The sequence below is a fragment of the Carcharodon carcharias genome, chromosome 5 (genome assembly GCF_017639515.1).
Source record: "Carcharodon carcharias isolate sCarCar2 chromosome 5, sCarCar2.pri, whole genome shotgun sequence".
Lineage (NCBI taxonomy): Eukaryota > Metazoa > Chordata > Chondrichthyes > Lamniformes > Lamnidae > Carcharodon > Carcharodon carcharias.
The window spans coordinates 201,394,407-201,413,247 of record NC_054471.1 but is presented as its reverse complement, the minus strand read 5'-3'; the positions used below and the strand labels follow the sequence as shown (position 1 = coordinate 201,413,247).

Below are 18,841 nucleotides of genomic sequence, written 5' to 3'. Positions count from 1 at the left end.
CTCTTGAAGCCACAGTATTTACATGGCTCATCCATGTTGCCAGGTTGGATTTGTCCTGCTTTTTGTGTACAGGACACACCTGGGCAATTTTCCACATAGTCGGGTAGATGCCAGTGTTGTAGCTGTACTGGGACAGCTTGGCTAGGTGCGTGGCAAGTTCTGGAGCACAAGTCTTCAGTACTATTGCCGGAATATTGTCAAGGCCCATAGCCTTTGCAATATTCAGTGCCTTCAGCTATTTGTTGATATCACGTGGAGTGAATCGAATTGGCTGAAGACTGGCATCTGTGATGCTGAGAACCTCTGGAGCATCCTCAATCTGCCTCCAAGTGAGCAGCTGATTGCCAGTAATAGGCTACTCAGTGCTGGTGGGTAGCTCACCACTTGCCTTGTCCACCTGCCCAAGGCAAGATTGGCTGCAGCTGTCTGACCTGACATGTTATTTGCAAAGTTTCCTCCCTTACCCATCACTAAAGCTGGCTCTGTGTGGCTGGCAAGATTCCACCTACAGTGACAGATCTCAGGATGGCTCAGGGTCCAACAGGCACATTGGTTCTCAGGAATGGCACTGGAGGGTCTGGTGAAGGAAGTCCAGAGGAGGGATGGATATCCTATGCCCTCAGGGTGTAAGTACCCTACCCCTTCTGTCACTTTTCTGCCTGCAGACACTGGTGCTGCTCTGCCTGGCCCCATCCCTTCCTTGTATCCCTTAACCAGAACAAGGAGACTCTAGCAAAGTAGCAGTGACCAAGAACTTGCTTTTTCCTGGTCACGCCTATAATGATTGAGCGTAGCACAACACACACTCTTTTTAGGTGATGTCCTCAGAGAATTTTCAGAATAACTGTTGATCGAGTGTGGGTGAAATCTTAACTAAGTGTTCTAGAAATTCCCAATGTGTTTCAAAAGTGTTCTTTAAACCTTCAGCAGCAAGTAAACAGTGAAACTTAAGCAGAAGTTTAAGGACTGCTCCAAATCCTCTGCAATAATTTGTTTGCTTGTGTTCTGCTCATTAATGTTTGGAGAAGTCACTGAATGAAGCATTAGCTAACAAAATGGTGCTCAGCCTCTTTAATGAGTGGTAACCAGTAATTTAATTGTCAATCAGGGCTTTAACGGTCCTTGGGGTGGCCATTCCTAGCAAGTGATTCAACTTTTTTAACAAGATGGTGTCTCGTGCTAGCCAAGGGCAAACCAATGTTGCAGCTTCAGGCACCATCTCTTTTCCACTTAGTGCCTAATGTATTAAACCAAACTTTTCCCACAATGTTTAAGGGCTCTGATCATATAACCTTTTGTGGATTGTCTTGTGAAAAAGTAGCCACACTGGAAAAAATTGAATTTGATTTTTAAGACTATCTTTTTTAAACCCAGGTCACTATAAGGACAATGTCAAGGTTGCTGTTAAAATGCTGAAGGAGGGTAGCATGTCTCCTGAGGCTTTCCTGGCTGAAGCCAACCTAATGAAGGCACTTCGGCATGACAAGTTGGTGCGGCTGTACGCTGTTGTGACGAAAGAACCCATATACATAGTGACAGAGTATATGGCAAAAGGTACAGTAATGACACTGCTTCCTGATATCTATCCAATGCGATCATGTGTATACTAGTACAGAATTTTGAACTAAACAGTTTTGTTTTTAAAATAGACAGTATAATATTTGTAACTGGAAAGTAAAAGCTTGGTTTTAGATTCTTGTTTTTTTTTAATTAGCAGCTGTTCCTCACTTGTACAGTTGTGTCCACCTATGTGTCCACACATGAGCCAACATGTCCATCAGGCTTGCTTGTCCCATGCTTCATTCATTTTTGTTGACCAAACAAATATTACAATCTTACAAATGTGTGTGTCCTCCTTTTCCCTCTGCGTGATTCTTATCTGCCTATAAAAATGCTAGTCAAAAATTAGGATCCATTGGATATAATATTTATCTAAAGGGCAGATCCAATTAGATAACAACAGAAAATGCTGGAAAAACTCAGCAGGTCTGGCAGCATCTGTGAAGGGAGAAACAGAGTTAACGTTTCGAGTCTGTATTACTCCTCTTCAGAGCTGAAGTGAGAAATGTGATGGGTTTTATACCGTCTACAATTCATTCCAAGGCCACCAACTCTCATCGCTACCTCGACTACAGCTCCTCACACCCTGCTACCTGTAAGGACTCCATCCCATTCTCCCAGTTTCTTCGCCTTCATCACATCTGTTCCAAATACTTTCAAAATGGTGCTTCTGATGTCTTCCTTTTTCCTGAGCCAAGGTTTACCCCAACTGTAGTTGACAGAGCCTTAAACCATGTCTGACCCATCTCCGGCACTTCTGCCCCCACCCTTTCCCCTCCCTCCCAGAACCATGATAGGGTCCCCTTGACCTCAGATTTCACCCCAGCAGCCTCTGCATTCAAAGGATCATCCTCTGCCATTTCTGCCAAGTCCAGCATGATGCCACCACAAAATACATCTTCCTCTCTGAAGAAGAGTCGTATGGACTCAAAACATTTACCTTGGTTCTTCTCCACAGATGCTGCCAGACCTGCTGAGTTTTTCCAGCATTTTCTGTTTTTATTTCGGATTCCCAGTATCCATAGTATTTTGCTTTTATTTTACATCTTCTCCTCACCTCCCCTGTCAGCATCCCGTGGGGACCGTTCCCTCCGTGATACCCTAGTCTACTCTTCTATCTCCTCCAACTCCTCATGCCCTCCCCATGGGACCTTCAGGTGCAATTGCAGGAGGTGTAGGACCTGTCACTTTATCTCCTCCCTCCTCACCGTCTGAGGCCCCAAACACTCCATCCAGGTGAAGCAGTGATTTACTTGTACTTCTTTCAATTTAGTAAAGTGATGGAAGGGGGTCCTCATTAGCACTTGCTTAGCAATTGCTGAGCTTACTGATACGCAGTTTGGGTTCCACCAGGGTCAATCAGCTCCTGACCTCATTACAGCCTTGGTTCAAACATAGACAAAAGAGCTGAACTCCCGAGGTGAGATGAGAGTGACTGTCCTTGACAGCATGGCTATATTTGACCGAGTGTGGCATCAAGAAGCCCTAGCAAAACTGGAGTCAATGGGAATCAAGGGGAAAACTCTCCTCTGGTTGGAGTCATACCTAGCACAAAGGAAGATGGTTGTGATTGTTGGAGGTCAGTCATCTCAGCTCCAGGACATCACTGCAGGAGTCCCTCAGGGTAGTGTCCTAAGCCCAACCATCTTCAGCTGCTTCATCAATGACCTTCCTTCCATCATAAGGTCAGAAGTTGGGATGTTCGCTGATGATTGCACAATGTTCAGCACCATTTGCGACTCCTCAGATACTGAAGCAGACTGTTTCCAAATGCAGTAAGACCTGGACAATATCTAGGTTTGGGTTGACAAGTGGAAACTAACATTCACACCACACAAGTGCCAGGCAATGACATCTCCAACAAGAGAGAATCTAACCATCGTCTCTTGACATTCAATGGCATTACCATTGCTGAATCCCCCATTATCAACATCCTGGGGGTTACCTTTGATCAGAAGCTGAACTGGGCTAGCCTGTTAAGTACTGAGGCTATGAGAGCAGGTCAGAGGCTAGGAATCCTGCAGTGAGCGACTCACTTCCTGACTCCCCAAAGCCTGTCCATCATCTACAAGGCACAAGTCAGGAGTGTGATGGAATATTCTCCACTTGCCTGGATGAGTGCAGCTCCCACAACACCTAAGAAGCTTGACACAATCCAGGCCAATGCAGCACCCCATCCATAAACATATTCACTCCCTCCACCACCGATGCACAGTAGCAGCAGTGTGTACCATCTGCAAGATGCACTGCAGGAACTCACCAAGGCTCCTAAGACAGCACCTTCCAAAACAATGACCGCTCCCATTCATAAGGACAAGGGCAACAGACACATGAGAACATCACCACCTAGATGTTCCCCTCCAAGCCACTCAACATCCTGACTTAGAAACATATTGCCGTTCTTTCACTGTTGCTGGGTCAAAATCCTGGAACTCCCTCCCTAACAGCACTGTGGGTATAGGTGGACTGTAGCAAGAAAGCAGCACAACACCACCTTCTCAAGGGCAATTAGGGATGGTTGATAAATGCTGGCCCATCCAGCAATGCCCACATCCCATGAATGAATGTCAAAAAAATGTAGTCTATTGCATTCGCTGCTCGTAATGCAGTCTCCTCTGCTACAATGTTCCAGTAAAATCCAACACAAACTGGAAGAACGGTTCCTCATCTTCCGATTAGGCACTTTACAGCCTTCTGGACTTAACACTGAATTCAACAACTTGAGACCAGGAACTCTGTCCTCCATTTTGATTTTTTCCCAACCCCTCCCCCCACAAGGTCTGTCTGTAACTTGTTCGTACGTTTTGCTTTCAGAAAGCACTGACCCTTGTTCTGCAATTAACGCATTCAGCTAACTGACCTTTATGCCACTATTATCACCTGTCTTAGTCTCTAACACTACCATTATCACTCCCTTTGTCTTGTGTCCATGACACCTTTGTCAAATCTCTCCTGAACTCTAACCTATCCCTGACCTGCTATTTTGCTCCCCCTACTCCACACCCCCTCTTCAACAGTATAAAACTCATTATATTTCTACCTCTCTTCAGCTCTGAAGAAGAGTATTATGAACTGAAAATGTTAATTCTGTTTCTCTCTCCACAAATGCTGCCAAATCTGTTGTTTTTGCAGCATTTTCTGTTTTTATTTCAGATTTCCTGCATCTGCAGTCTTTTGCTTTTATTTTAGTGCTTCCACTGAAATAATTTTCCGCACATTATAATGTCTAGCCTGAAATAAAAACTAAAGTGCTGGAAATATTCAACAGGTTAGACAGCATCTCTGGAAAGAAAAACAGAGTTAATGCCTCAGATAGGTGACCCTTCGTCAGAACTAGAAAATGTTAGAGCCATTACAGGTTTTAAGCAAGCAGAGAGGTGGGGGAAAAGGGGGAGGAGAGGAAAGAATAATCTGTGGTGAGGTGGAAGGCAGGAGTGATTAAGTGACAAAAGGGAAGATGCAAGGGAAAGTGGGGCAAGTAAATAAAAGATGAGTCTGGAGGGAGTGCAGATGACTGTATCAAAGCCATTATAATGGTTGCTGTCTGAAGAAATGGGGGCAGTAGTCATGGCCTGAAATTGTTGAATTTGATGTTGAGTTCAAGCCGTAACACCCTCAATCGAAAGCTGAATTGCTATTCATTGAGTGTCATTGAGCTTCAATGAAACTGTCTAGGAGGCCAAGGACACAGTGGCAAGAGTGGGTGTAGGGTGATGAATTACAATGGCAAGCTTTGGGCGGTTAAAAAGGGTTACCAAAGTGCTTTTCAATTTATGCCACAAAATTGCCCACTAAACCATTCCCTGCTGCAAGGCTTCATTTGTATCATGCCTAATTTCAAATCCAATCATGTTATTTCAAGTCTTCAATATCTCACTACTGAAATAATTTATTTAATCTCTGCAATGTTTACAAGGAGATCGAGGTGCCTGGCAGCATATTAAATGTAATCTACTACCATATATTTGTATAAATTAAAATTTTACCTATCTGTAAAAATTAGTTTGAATTAACATGTTTATTTTATGCACAGGTATACAACTGTATTTCATTTTCAAATGCAGTTGAATAAGCTAGCCATTAGTTCTCCATCACTTTGTACAAAACTGTAGATAACAAGTTGGAAATTTCTGTTGACCTAGTTACAACCCCAAAATTGGTATTGGGCACAGAGCATGTGCCCTAACTGGTGGAGTCAAAATTAGGCCTTGAGCCTCATTAACATTATTTGGGTGATCTGTCTCACCTCCACAGCCAGTTTGCCCATTCGATACAGACAAATTTTGGGGCATTTTCCTCACTGACAAAGGGAGGGATTGGGGTAATCAGCATTACTGTGGAGTCCACAGAAATTATTTCAGAAAGTTTGAAAAGAAAACCTCAACTTTTGGTGGTCACAGTGGCCATTGAACTATCCTGAACCGAGCAGGCCCAAACCAAAATCAGTAAACAGGCCAACAGCAGCTGCTTGGCTCCTCATTTACAAATGTAAGTGAATTGACACCTGCTGTAGGTGGCTGGCAGGAACACCGCATAAGTGGCTTCACCCAATATCTGCTGGGACACCTTTCAGTTGGATGCAGTGGTTCTCAGAATTGGCCTATGTTGTGCATGTTTCTGCCTAGAGAGTGGGTTCAATGGTGTCCACTTTTTGCTACAATTCATTTTGCAATCAATTTGGGTTCAACAATATCCATTATTTGGTTACTTTCTAAAACTGTACTCCATGCTTTCTACCTGGCTAAAGTAAGATGAAGGTTTTGTGAGTGGATTCTGCAGGGTCTCTTTCTTTTTTTTATCAATGATGACAACTTTAATGTGATTTGACCATGTGGCTTATTCTGTTGCAGGTAGTTTGCTGGACTTCTTAAAGACTGACGAAGGAAGTAAGATTCAGCTAGCAAAATTAATTGACATGTCTGCACAGGTTAGTCTGCTGGAATTATTTTATATTTTTACTTTTGTTTCACTTTGCTCCATCAATATGATTGGCACTCTAGAAAATTGGCTGGCTCAAACTGTAGCTGACCCAATCTGACTATTATCTGTGCTTAATCAACATACAGTGTAAGACTGGAGTTCAATAATCACTGCTGTCCACAGCTATTAAACAGACAGTAACCTAGGAAGAGAAGCTGTGACAGCAGCTATGATATAACGTTACACCAAAGAAGGAGGCCATTCAGCCCATTATGCCTGTGTCAGTTCTTTGTAGAGCTATTCCATGAATCCCCCTCTCCTTTCCTTTTCCCTGTCAATTTTCATATCTCCTCATATCAATGTTACAAGAAATAAATATCAATGGAAAAATGTCTTCACTGGGAATTTCTTCAGGTATTCTCTCAATTAGCCAAGGTATTTTTGACGGATGATTGATGAAAACCAAGATAAACCATGTAAATGGAATTTCCGCTGGTCCTGTGGAAGTTAGGGCAGCCCATTTGTGAGACCCCCTGAGAAAATTCCTTATTATTGGATTGTTTTTTGGATTCCCATACAGGGCTTTACATGTTGTTCTGCCGATCAGCTGCCATCAGTTATGCGGAACCCTGAATAAACTGTATAAATTTCTAAATGCACGTTGTTATTGTTGTGTCCCCCGCAAATCTGTTTGAATGTGATAATACTGTCATTGGTTGCTAGAGTCACTGAAGGGTATACAGGGTAATGATAAAAAATCTAATATTAAATGAAATAATAACACATACGTGCTGCAAGAATCCATGGCTATTCAGAACAAATTGTTGTAAACTTGGTTGGGATGCAGAAATGTCATGTCCTGGCCTTATCTAGGTTATTTCATGATTCTTCTAAGGGTAGAGCCTCTACAAGACCAGTGACATAAAAGGGGCCAAGGATGAGAAACCTGGAAAGCTAGAATTTCCTTGGCCCTCAGTGAGGACCCACATAGCATTAGAGGAGCTTTGCTTTGCCTGACAAGGTCTCTCTCTCTCTCTCACCCCTGACAGAAGCATGGACCACTTTCAGGGTTGGAGGTGGGAACTCTCAGACCAAGGTTGAGATCTGGATTCCCAAAAAGGAAGATGCAACTGTTTTTTCAAAAATATTTTTTAAAAAAATTACCCTTAAATTACCCGTAAGTTTACCATCCCACCGTAAGAATATTGCTTGCAAAGACTAGATAACATGATTTACTATGGACCTATTTGTGCTCAACCGCAGAAGTGGAGCACTTCCAGAAGATTTGTTTGACTTTCAGCCTCTGAACCAGACCATGGCCCCTTTCCCCAGCTTGAAACTCTCACACTCCAAAAGGCAGCACCATTGGACTTTGGGTACATGGGTCTGCTCATGGGCTTTGCAGCACCCACAGTGCTGGGTGACTGCAACTTTGTTAGAGGAGGGCAGCTTTGAAGGTCCCATCATTAATACACCTGATCAGTGAAGCAAAGGCATAGAAACAAATGACAATTAATGGTTTAAATGTTTGAGCACTTGAAAATTATATTTTGAACCAGGTATCATTGGAATTAACAAGATGATATTTTTTGTAAATGGTTCAATCCTGATTCTTGGTTCTGATATGTTAAAGAAATATCAGGACAAGTGCTGGTCCAAACGATTGACAAAACTGTCCATTTCCCTAGTTCTGAGCCGAAGCAGCAGGTTCAAGTCTCACACCAGCACTTGATGGCCAAAGAAGGTGCATTTATCATGCAGCCAAACAGGTATCAACTTATAAACCCTTCCAAGATACGCCAATGGCAGGCAGTAAGAGTGGGAAAGATTCCTGGTCATGTGATGGAAAGAAATTGGAACTCCTACCATCACCATCTATAGCTCCAGGCTAGAACATGCATGTAAAAGTGTATGTTGCCACAGCAACTTGGACTTCTTGAGGTGGGGGGTGGGGGGGGTTGCGGTTGGCTCAATTGGCTGGACAGGGGGTATGGATCAGATTTGGTGCCAACAGCACTGGATTTGATCCCTGTTCCAGCCAGGGTGGATTTGGGGCCTGTCTCCTTGCGCTGCCTATGGTGGAGGTCATGTTGCTTTGGACCACATTTGCCTTCAGGTAGAGAACTCAAGAAAAGGAAGAAGAAATACTTGCAGTACAGCAAAGGTTTACTAAATTAGTCAGTGTGAGAGAGGGTTTTCCACTGCTGAGAGGCTGGGTAAATTGGGCCTACCCTGTCTGAATTTTAGAAAAATGAAAGGTGATTTTATTAAAACATAAGAGATACTGAAGGGGCTTTTCAAGGTTAGCAAGGTGAGGTCACTTCCCCTGGTTGGGAAATCTAGATCATGCTGGCACAGTCTCAGGATAAAGGGGTAATCATTTAGGACTGAGATGAGGAGAAACTTCTTCACTCAGAGGGTTTTGAATCACTGGAATTCTCTACCCCAGAGGGTTGTGGATGCTCCATTGCTGAATAAATTCAAGGCCAAGGAAGACAGATTTTTGATCTCTTAGGGAATCAAGGGATATGAGGAGCAGGTCGGAAAGTGGAATTGAGGCAGAGATTAGCCAAGATCGTATAAAATGGTGCAGCATATTCAAGGGGCTAAATTATCTAGTCCTGCTCAATTTCTTATATTCTTATGTTTACATGTATGGTGTAAAATCAGACTACCGATGGGTGATGTCATGATATGCACCTGATGGTTGGGTCACCTTGCTGGAAGGTCATAGGCAGGAAAATTAATTCCACATCTGTGAGTTTCAGAGGAGTGGAAGTTAATTTTCATTCCTAGGCTGTAATCCTGGTTTTGTAAATGGGCCCACCTGCTATGTACCTTGTCCGATGTTTCATTCCGCTATCTATTTCTATACATTATTTATGGCACAGATGAACTTGTTTCATGAGTGGAACCATCCATGAAGATGTGTTTACAAAATTGTGAAATGAAGACTAAATACTATAATTTCTGTAATTCTGGAATAACAGCAGAAAATTCACAACAGGTCAGGCAGCACCTGTGGAGAGAGGAAAGTAGGATTAACGCTGCAGGTCAATGACCTCTCATCATGGCTCATTAATGATTTAGACATTGTCATACAAGAAATGGAACCATCTTCAAATGAGAAAATCGCATGGCTGATTTAGACAAGTGAGGAGAATGGGCCCAGGTCCATCATTGTGGCCAGGCAGTGTCGAGAAACTCCAGGCAAATTTACATCATGCTGTGGTATCTGTTAAATGGAACAGATTGAGAAAGAGATCTATTGAGAGGGCTTTGGTTATAGAATGGTGTCTCTTAAAGAAGTTTTCGTAGTCTTCAGTGGGTTAACAGCAAGTCTTTATTAACTACTTGTAACTTTTTCAATAAAGGGTGCAGGCAAGGAGCTATCTCCATGTCTAGGCCTTCACACATCTCTGCTCAACACCACACTGACCCTAGGTCAGGGTCATGTGCCTTCTTACATCACTGTGTGGGGCAGGGTACTCTACTCAGTCCCACATTAACTGTATATGTGCCAGACCCTTATACTACACCCCCCCCCCCGCCCCCACCGAGTCTGTATCCAATATATATGAAGTTTCACTAGTTTACTTCATGTCTTACATTGTTATCAGTCTCATATATTTACATTGTTGTGATCACATTATTGCCATTACTATATTATCACTATTACAATATTATCACTACCCCATCTCCCTGCTTCAAGTCCTTGAAGTTACAGGTTCAGGAGGTCTGGAGGCCTTATAATCTTTCCATATCTCATTCGCCGTTCTGTTGGAGGAGTGGCAGGCTCTGTTGGTTCTAGTTCTTGCTGTTGGCTTGGAGATTGGACTGACATTTGGGTATGCTTTCATTCTTTTCCCCCATTGCTTTGTGTTGAACCATCATTGGTTGGTTTGGCGGTTGCGTTGATCAGTGGTTGCTGCTGCTTTAAATCATTTCTTGCGGGGTAAATAGATATTGTATTCATCTCCTTGGTGCTTCTTTCTCTGTGTTGGCTGTCTTGATATCCTCTGCAGCTGAGGAAGAGCATTCATGTGGTGAGAAGAAGGTTTAGTGGTACGCTCACACCTCTGTTTTTTGCTGTCAATGGTAGGAGACTGATATCAGGTTCCAGCATTCCTTGAGGTCATGGCCTGCTGGCTTGAAGCTGCAGTGTGTGCACGGTGGTTGCTGTTTGACCAGAATCATCATAATGGGAGATAGAAGCTTCTCAGACTGCTGATCACTCTCTTTTACTATTTTCACTGGAGGCATCATGGTTATCTTGTGGACAGTAGGCTCGTCTGATCACTGGAGGTTTTCTGGGACCTGCAGTGAGAATGGACAAACTTGCCCTGCAAAGAAATTAGAGAGTTCAAAGCTGAAGTCCAAGTCTGAATATTCTTCAGTGTTTGGGTGCTCAGGACAGTACAGTTGCAGTTGGCTAATGACAGTGGTAGTCTTGACATCCTCTGACATATGTGGAGGAGATCCAAGACTACCCAGGCATCCCTGCTCAGAAGACAGAAAGGCTGGTTACAGATGATATACATCAGCCCAAAGATCTGTTTTCCGCCATACCTCAGTGGCTCAAGGATCATGCCAATGACTGGAAGTCAGATTCCTCCTGTCCCGTAAAGTGGAGTGTCTGTTGTTTGAAGCCAGAGGTCTTTGAGCCATGTCTCCTTGTTGGATGGGACCTGAATCTAATTTAAAATTTGTTAGATTACCATTTATAAGGATGTCAGCATTCCAAAATGAAGAACCACAATCCTTGACCTCACCCAAGAAGCATGGCTGTGTGTCTTCTGGGTTTCGGTCTCAACCTCCTGGATTACTTTTTGACCTTCTGTGTGTTTCTGGCATTTTGACTTGCATGGTGCTCTGGCGTCCAATCCTGGAAGCATTCAGCTGTGCTCACAGGACACTGATCTCTCCTTTGAGGGTGCTTCACACTGCAGCACTGGCAAAGTCGCTCTGCAGGGCTGTTCAGGAATTGTTTTCCTGACTTAGATTGCTCCTGTGTCACTGTGACCCGATAAGCTGGACTGAGGGTTGTCTTCTGTTCCATGTTTTATTCTCTCCCCTTAAGATTGTCTTGTGTTGTTCAAATAGTTCAGACTACCTGGACTGCCTTTTCAAGGGTTATATTATCTTTAGCTTAGGAGGAGGTCAGAGGGTTAGTCATCTGTGACACCCACTACTATTCTGTCTCTGATGAGTTCAGACTTTAAATCTCCATATTCACATCCCTCTATCATCTTGTAGAGATCATGTATGTAGGAATCAACAAGTTCCCCAGGCAGTTAGACTTTATTATTGAATTTAGCTCTTTCCAATATTTTGTTGGTTTGTAAGTTGAAATAAATGTCAAAAGATTTTAAAGTCTCTTTAAACTTGGCGAATGCCTCATTAGTACCCTGTCTTGCAATGATGTTGTCTGCAAATGGCGCTACAAAGTAAAGAACTGTGTTCACTTGCTCTTCTCCTGACTTTTTATTTAAACCTGAAGCAATGTTGTATCTTAAAAATCTTTTCCTCATTTTTAAAGGGTGGGTACAGCTTTAAGAGTTTATAGGCTTTCAAGATGGCGCTGCCGTTCACTGCGGATTCACAAAGGATTTCCCAGTTTTGATGGGCTCTGTAAAATAGCTATGGCACACTTCTTGAAGAAATGTTTTAACAATGGCTGATGGGTCAGCTGTCTGCCAACTCCTTTTGTTCAGCGGTTTGCTTCTCATAGTAACGAGGTTATCAAATTTTAAAGTACGTTCGCTGTTTTTTGAGTCGGACAGTTGCGATGTTCCCGAAAGATTTAATTATTATTATTTTTTGATCTTACAAGTTCAGAGGCCACATGTTTGTGGCTCCAACCAGGAAATTGGGTTTTATTTTGTTTTATTCATTTAAGGGATGTGGGCTTCGCTGGCTGGGCCAGCATTTATTGCCCATCCCTAATTGCCCTTGAGAAGGTGGTGGTGAGCTGCCTTCTTGAACTGTTGCAGTCCATGTGGTGTAGGTACACCCACAGTGCTGTTAAAGAGGGAGTTCCAGGATTTTGACCCAGTAACAGTGAAGGAACGGTGATATATTCCCAAGTCAGGATGGTGAGTGACTTGGAGGGGAACTTCCAGGTGGTGGTGTTCCCATCTATCTGCTGCCCTTGTCCTTCTAGATGGTCATGGGTTTGGAAGCTGCTGTCAAAGGAGCCTTGGTGAGTTGCTGCAGTCCATCTTGCTGCCACTCTGCGTTGATGGTGAAGGGAGTGAATTTTTGTGGATGTGGTGCCAATCAAGTGGCCTGCTTTGTCCTGAATGGTGTTAAGCTTCTTGAGTGTTGTTGGAGTTGCACTCATCCAGGCAAGTGGAGAGTATTCTATCATACTCTTGGCTTGTGACTTGTAGATGGTGGACAGGCTTTAGGGAGTAAGGAGGTGTGTTACTTATCGCAGGATTCCTAGCCTCTGACCTGCTCTTGTAGCCACAGCATTTATTTGGCTTGTCCAGTTCAGTTTATGGTCAATGGTAACCCCCAAGATGTTGATAGGGTTTCAGCAATAGTAATGCCATTGAATGTCAAGGGGTGATGGATAGATGCTCTCTTGTTGGAGATGGCCGTTGCCTGGCACTTGTGTAGCGGGAATGTTACTTGCCATTTGTCAGTCCAAGCCTGGATGTTGTCCAGGTCTTGCTGTATTTGAACATGGACTGCTTCAGTATCTGAGGAGTCATGAATGGTGCTGAATATTGTACAATCATCAGCGAACACCCCCACTTCTGACCTTAAGATGGAAGGAAGGTCATTTAAGCAGCTGAAGATGGTTGGGCCAAGGACACTACCCTGAGGAACTCCTGCAGTGATGTTCTGGAGCTGTGATGACTGACCTCCAACAACCACAACCATCTTCCTCCAACCAGCGAGAGTTTTCACCGATTCCCATTGACTCGAGTTTTGGTAGGGTTTTGACAGGTTTCATTGAAATGGCGCTTCTGATAGTGGATTAGTGAAAAAGTTCTCAAGACTAGCTGCAGCCTGGAACTTAAGATTCAATGGAGTCTTCTGCTGCAGAAAAAATCCCTACCTTCAGCTTCTAGGTTCTTTTCTCTGGACCATTTCCCGGTGAATTTTATCAGCATATTCATTTTCCTTTGGGGGCTCCTTTCAGGTCAGAAAACCTTTTTGAAGTTTTTCTTAGTCTTCCAGCATTTCAGTTTGTTTCAGCATTTTAGCGAAGTTGTGGGTTTTGATCCCCTTCTGCCACTATGTTGGGAGGGTGTTGGTTACAGAATGGTGTCTCTTATAGAAGTCTTTGAAGTTTTCAGTAGGTTAACAGAAAGTCTTTATTAACTATTTGTAACTACAAGCATTTATACAGTAAAGGAGCTATCTCCATGTCTAGGTCTTCACACGTCTCTGCTCAACACCATACCAACACTTAGGTCTGGGTCATGCACCTTCTTACATCACTATGTAGGCGGTACCGTACTCAGCCCACATTAACCCTACATGCGCCAGATCCTTATACTACAAGACTGGAGTATATTATGGTTATTCATTGAAACTGCATCAACAACGGAGGTGGCAATGGAGAAAGCAAGTGGCGGTTTACTGCTAGATCTAACATCTCACTAAACACAGTATAAAAGCAATTTAAAATGAGGGTGGTTGGATTGCCGGATATGGCCAGAAGGTGAGGAGGTAAGTTTGATGTAACAAAATGGGCAGGCATGGTGGTCCAAATAGTTTCTAAGGAACAAGCTTCATTTTCCTCTTGGCTGTTGGTGATTTCCTGCTTTACAGATGTAAGATACCGATAAGATTTTCAAAGTTCTGTCTTTAACTACTCTTGTAGTCAGAATTCACTGTGATTCAAACATGACATTTTCCATTAGCCCAACATATTTAGTATAATTCACGTGTGTAACATGTTCCAGCTGTTGTTGGTTTCTGGGGGTGGAGACTGGGGGCGAGAGTTAGTTCACGTCAATGAACTATTACAGCTGTTAGTAGTCGGGGGTGGAGGACGGTAGTGAAAGCCAGACACACACCCACAATTATGGTGAATTTAAACAGGTTAACATTGTGCAACATAGTAATGAAAGAATATTTTTATAATTCTCCTTGAATCCACTAAAAGTTTAATTTCAAGCTAGTACTAAAATTGCCCTATATATGCAAAAAAAGGGTTAATCTATCTATAGTTTGCAGTGTTGCTAAAATTAGATGTATGCGCTCAGTAAGATAAGGTGGAGGTTTAGGAAGATGTGGTCAGTCAGAGAATGCTGTTGCTGCTTTACCACTGCCTCCTATCTATTGTGAGATCAGCAGAGGAAATGAATTAATTGCTTCTATTTTCCACTGTGATAAGCACGTTTTTTTTAAAATGCCCTGAGGTAAAAAAATAAAATGTTGCAGCCATCTGTCCATTTAAGATTTGGGAGTAATTTGTAGAAATTTTGTAGAGTGGCAGTCCAAAATGTGGAACTCCATGGTATTTGCTGAATTGCTTGCTGTGGCAACAGAAAAGCTCTTGGACTCTGGATGAAATTTTACAATCTATCATAAGCTATTGTCAACCTTGGACTTAAGTAAGGAATAATTCTTTTGAAGAAAACAACAGCACATTCATAGCAAAGCTATAGGAAGAGGTTAAAAGGCAGTAACTATTTCAATAAACTCTAAGAAAAGGCAAGAATGAAGCTTGTGTAGCATCAAAGGTTTAAATGTTTTTTTTCATTCATGGGATGTGAGCATCATTGTCAAGGACAACATTTATTGCCTGTGAGATGAGCTGCCTAAAATATACTATGGGCAGAATTTTCTGCCTGTCGGGTGGGCCCAACCCAATCTCTGGCGGGTGGGGAGCTGATCCCCACCAGAGAAGCGGGCCCTGCCGCTATTTTTCGTAGGCGGCTAATTAAGACCCGCCCAGCGTGACGTCCAGTGGGAAGCGCTATACACTCCCTGTGCGGGTGGGGGGGGATTCCCCAAAAGCGAGAGTGCGCTCTCTCACGCACACGCACAAAAGAGCTCACATCTCTCTGCGGCAAGTGCTGCCTCAGGGAGATCGCTTACACTTGTACAAACATTAAAAATAGAAAAATAAAAAAATCCTTAACATGTTCCCCTCATGTGATAATGTCACATGAGATGGGACATGTTCATAAATTTCACTCAAACTTTGTTGAAGTTTTTTAAACCCTGCATGAAACCTCATCCCGCTACTGAATGAGGTTTCATGTTTTTTCTATTTGCTGCCGGAGCTCCTGGCCGACCCACCAGCCTTAAGGTTAGACGGGCAGGTCCTTAATTGTTTTAATTATCCTGTCAATGGCCTTAATTGGCCACTGACAGGTCAGCGGGCCCACAGCTGATTTGGCTGTGCCCCCGCCTTCCTGAATAATTAAATGGGGCAGGGTGATGTCGGGGGGAATTCCCGACATCATCCCGCATCATTTTGCGCGTCGGCAAGTGGGCCCCACCCCCTGCTCGCTGAAGGCAAAATTTTCATGAAGTCCCCAAAGACTTGCACAATGATTTACTGTGGAAAAAATCATTTCCCTTATACAGGTATTAAGCAGCAAAGTTTCAAAAGGCAGGATGCCACAAATAGCAATGAAATGAATGACCAATTAATTTGATTTTTGTGGTATTGAAGTATGCTCAACAAGAAAAAAAGCTGTTTATGCCAGTGCTAAGTGACTTCTGTCTGACATGATAGTCAAAACCTAGCTCTGGCTGAACCAACCTGTTTGTAACCTGAGTTTCCTATTCAACCTCCAAGTTGAATTTCTAATCCCATATCTTCTCCATCACATGAAACTTTGGCCTTCATAATGTTGCCTTGCTCAGCCTCTACCTTAGCCCATCTTCAACTGAGATTTTATCCATGCCTGTGTCACTCCAGACTGAATGGGCCAGACTTTTGCTACCGAGCAAGAAAACTCAAGTCAATAAATTTCCCAACTCACAGACCCCTCTCCATTTAAGTGGCTGCTGCATGCATTCCTTTTGCTCCAGGTAAATGGGGGCAGATTGATTCAGACCCACCAAACCTGGAAGTAATTCAGAGGTGGCCACGGAGGTGTGCAAGTGCCGAGGCAGGCTCATTAGAAGGCCTGCCTGCTTCTCTGGGTCTTTGGCCCTCTAGCTCTGAACCCTTTACACACTCTCACTCCCCCACCCACTTCCCATGCCCCCATGCACTTTCCATGCCTTGCTGTCATGTTCACATTTCTGTCCTTGGCCTGCTACGATGTTTCAGTGAAACCCAAAGCAAGCTGGAGGAACAGCACCTCATCTACCGATTAGGCACTTTATAGCCTCTGGACTCAACATTGAGTTCAATAACTTCAGACCATGAACTTTGTCTTCCATTTTGTATTTCTTTTTTTGCCTTAGTCCAATCTGTATCTTGTTCTCATGTTTTTCTTTCAGACAACATTGACCTTTATTCTGCTATTGACACATTGTACTATTTTGCTGTCATTCAGCGCTGACCTTTATTCTGCTGTTAACGCCTACTCTGGACTAATGCTTTGTTCTTTTATTACTAATATTCCCACTCTCTTTGCTTTTGTTCCATAACACCTTTGTAATTAAAACCTGCCCTCTAAGCTATCCCTGACCTTTCATTTTTGCTCCACCTGACCTCCCTTCCCCCTCTTCAACAGGATAAAACCCATCACATTTCTGCCTCTCCTCAGTTATGAAGAGTCATATTAGATTCAAAGTGTTAACTCTGTTTCTCTCTCCACAGGTGCTGCCAGACCTGCTGAGCTTTTCCAGCACTTTGTTTTTAATACCCCTTTCATGCCTGCTATTTTTATTGTTATTCATTCATGCGATGTGGGTTTTGCTGGCTGGGCCAGTATTTATTGCCCATCCCTAGTTGCCTTTGAGAAGGTGGTGGTGAGCTGCTTTCTTGAACCACTGCAGTCCACATGGTGTAGGTACACCCACAGTGCTGTTAGGGAGTTCTAGAATTTTGATCCAGTGACAGTGAAGGAACGGTGATATAATTCCAAGTCAGGATGGTGACTGATTTGAAGGGGAACTTCCAGGTGGTAGTGTTCCCATATTCCCTCATATCTCTCATGCTCCCTTCATGTCCCCACTGATCCACCATACTCCTTCTAAGCACACTGCATCCTCCATGCCCACTCACCCAGTATGCACTATGTGTCACCATATAATAACAATGGCAAGTCTAGAAATGCTCATGAAAAAATACCCATTCAGAAGCCTGCTTTTTAAAAAAGAGCTGCTCTTAAAATCCTATAATAGTGTCAATCAGCCACTACCATTCATAATATCAATAAAAGAAACTTTACCCCACTTCATACCTCTTAATCTTCCTGATTCTATTAGTGAGTCTTTGAGCTCAGCTGCACATTCATAATGAGGCTATTTGACAAATGTATCAACATAAATAGTTGACATGACAACTGTTGCTCCAGATGGCCTCATTATAAACGCTTGGCTGAGCTCCAAGACTCACAATGGTATCGGCTTAGCAGAGGTCTGTTTACACAGGCTGAAGTGGAGTGTTGGCTTTGATTTATTGACATTTCTATGAGGTTAAAATAAGCTTTTTTTCTTTGACTTGATTGTATGTATGTTTATTTCGAGAAGGTTAACAGGTATGAAGTGGGGTAAAGCTTTTGTTATTGACATTATGAATAGCAGTGCCCAATTAACATTTTTATAAGATTGTAAGAGCAGTAGGTTTTTTCAGTTCAGATTTCTGAATGTGAGCTTTTTTCAAGAGCGTTTCAAGTCTTGCCATTGTTATTATATGGCTCATTGGTTCTGTACATAGTCCATACTGGATGAGTGGACACGAGGGTGCAGGAGGCATGGCAAGGGCATGAGGGTAATGGAGGGGGCATAGGTGACATGAGAGGGCATGAGTGGGAGCTCTTAAAACTTACCTTCCAAAAAGTTCCCAGATCCAGACTATGGTTCATGGCTCCATTTAGCATCCATGAACCACAAGTCCTCAAGAAACTGGCTGGACACCATGAAAATTATGGGGGAGATGGGGGAAGTGGAGATTGAGGGTATGAGATGCCTACCCCTGCAATGGAACCAGCAGGTTGAGAGCGCACCTGTTTGAGCTTACTATCTGTACTCTTATCCCCCACCAGCAAAAATTGCCGGTGCTGGGAATGGAGGAAGGAATCTTTGAATCACGTCCTATCCACCATTTTTAAAGGCTTCTGGAGTTGGCCTGACTCTCTGACAATCCAGGCCCATGACTCAAATGTTCACATTGCCGACATCCCTCTAGTATCTCATCCCTCCCTACCTCTGTAACTTTCTGGAAACCTCTCCCTATACTTTCTGTCTTATGCCTTCTCACACCCTCCAA

General features: G+C 43.2%; 1 protein-coding gene across 5 annotated transcripts in view; it reads left to right on the top strand.

Annotated features, from left to right (window-relative positions):
- The window catches only part of blk (BLK proto-oncogene, Src family tyrosine kinase), a 128,625-nt gene that overhangs the window by 92,936 nt on the left and 16,848 nt on the right, over window positions 1–18,841 (top strand). For all 5 annotated transcript variants that reach the window (XM_041188487.1, XM_041188488.1, XM_041188491.1 and 2 more), the window contains exons 9-10: window positions 1,375–1,554; window positions 6,411–6,487. In XM_041188487.1, coding sequence (XP_041044421.1) covers window positions 1,375–1,554; window positions 6,411–6,487 — 257 coding nt within the window. The remainder of the gene's footprint in view (window positions 1–1,374; window positions 1,555–6,410; window positions 6,488–18,841) is intronic.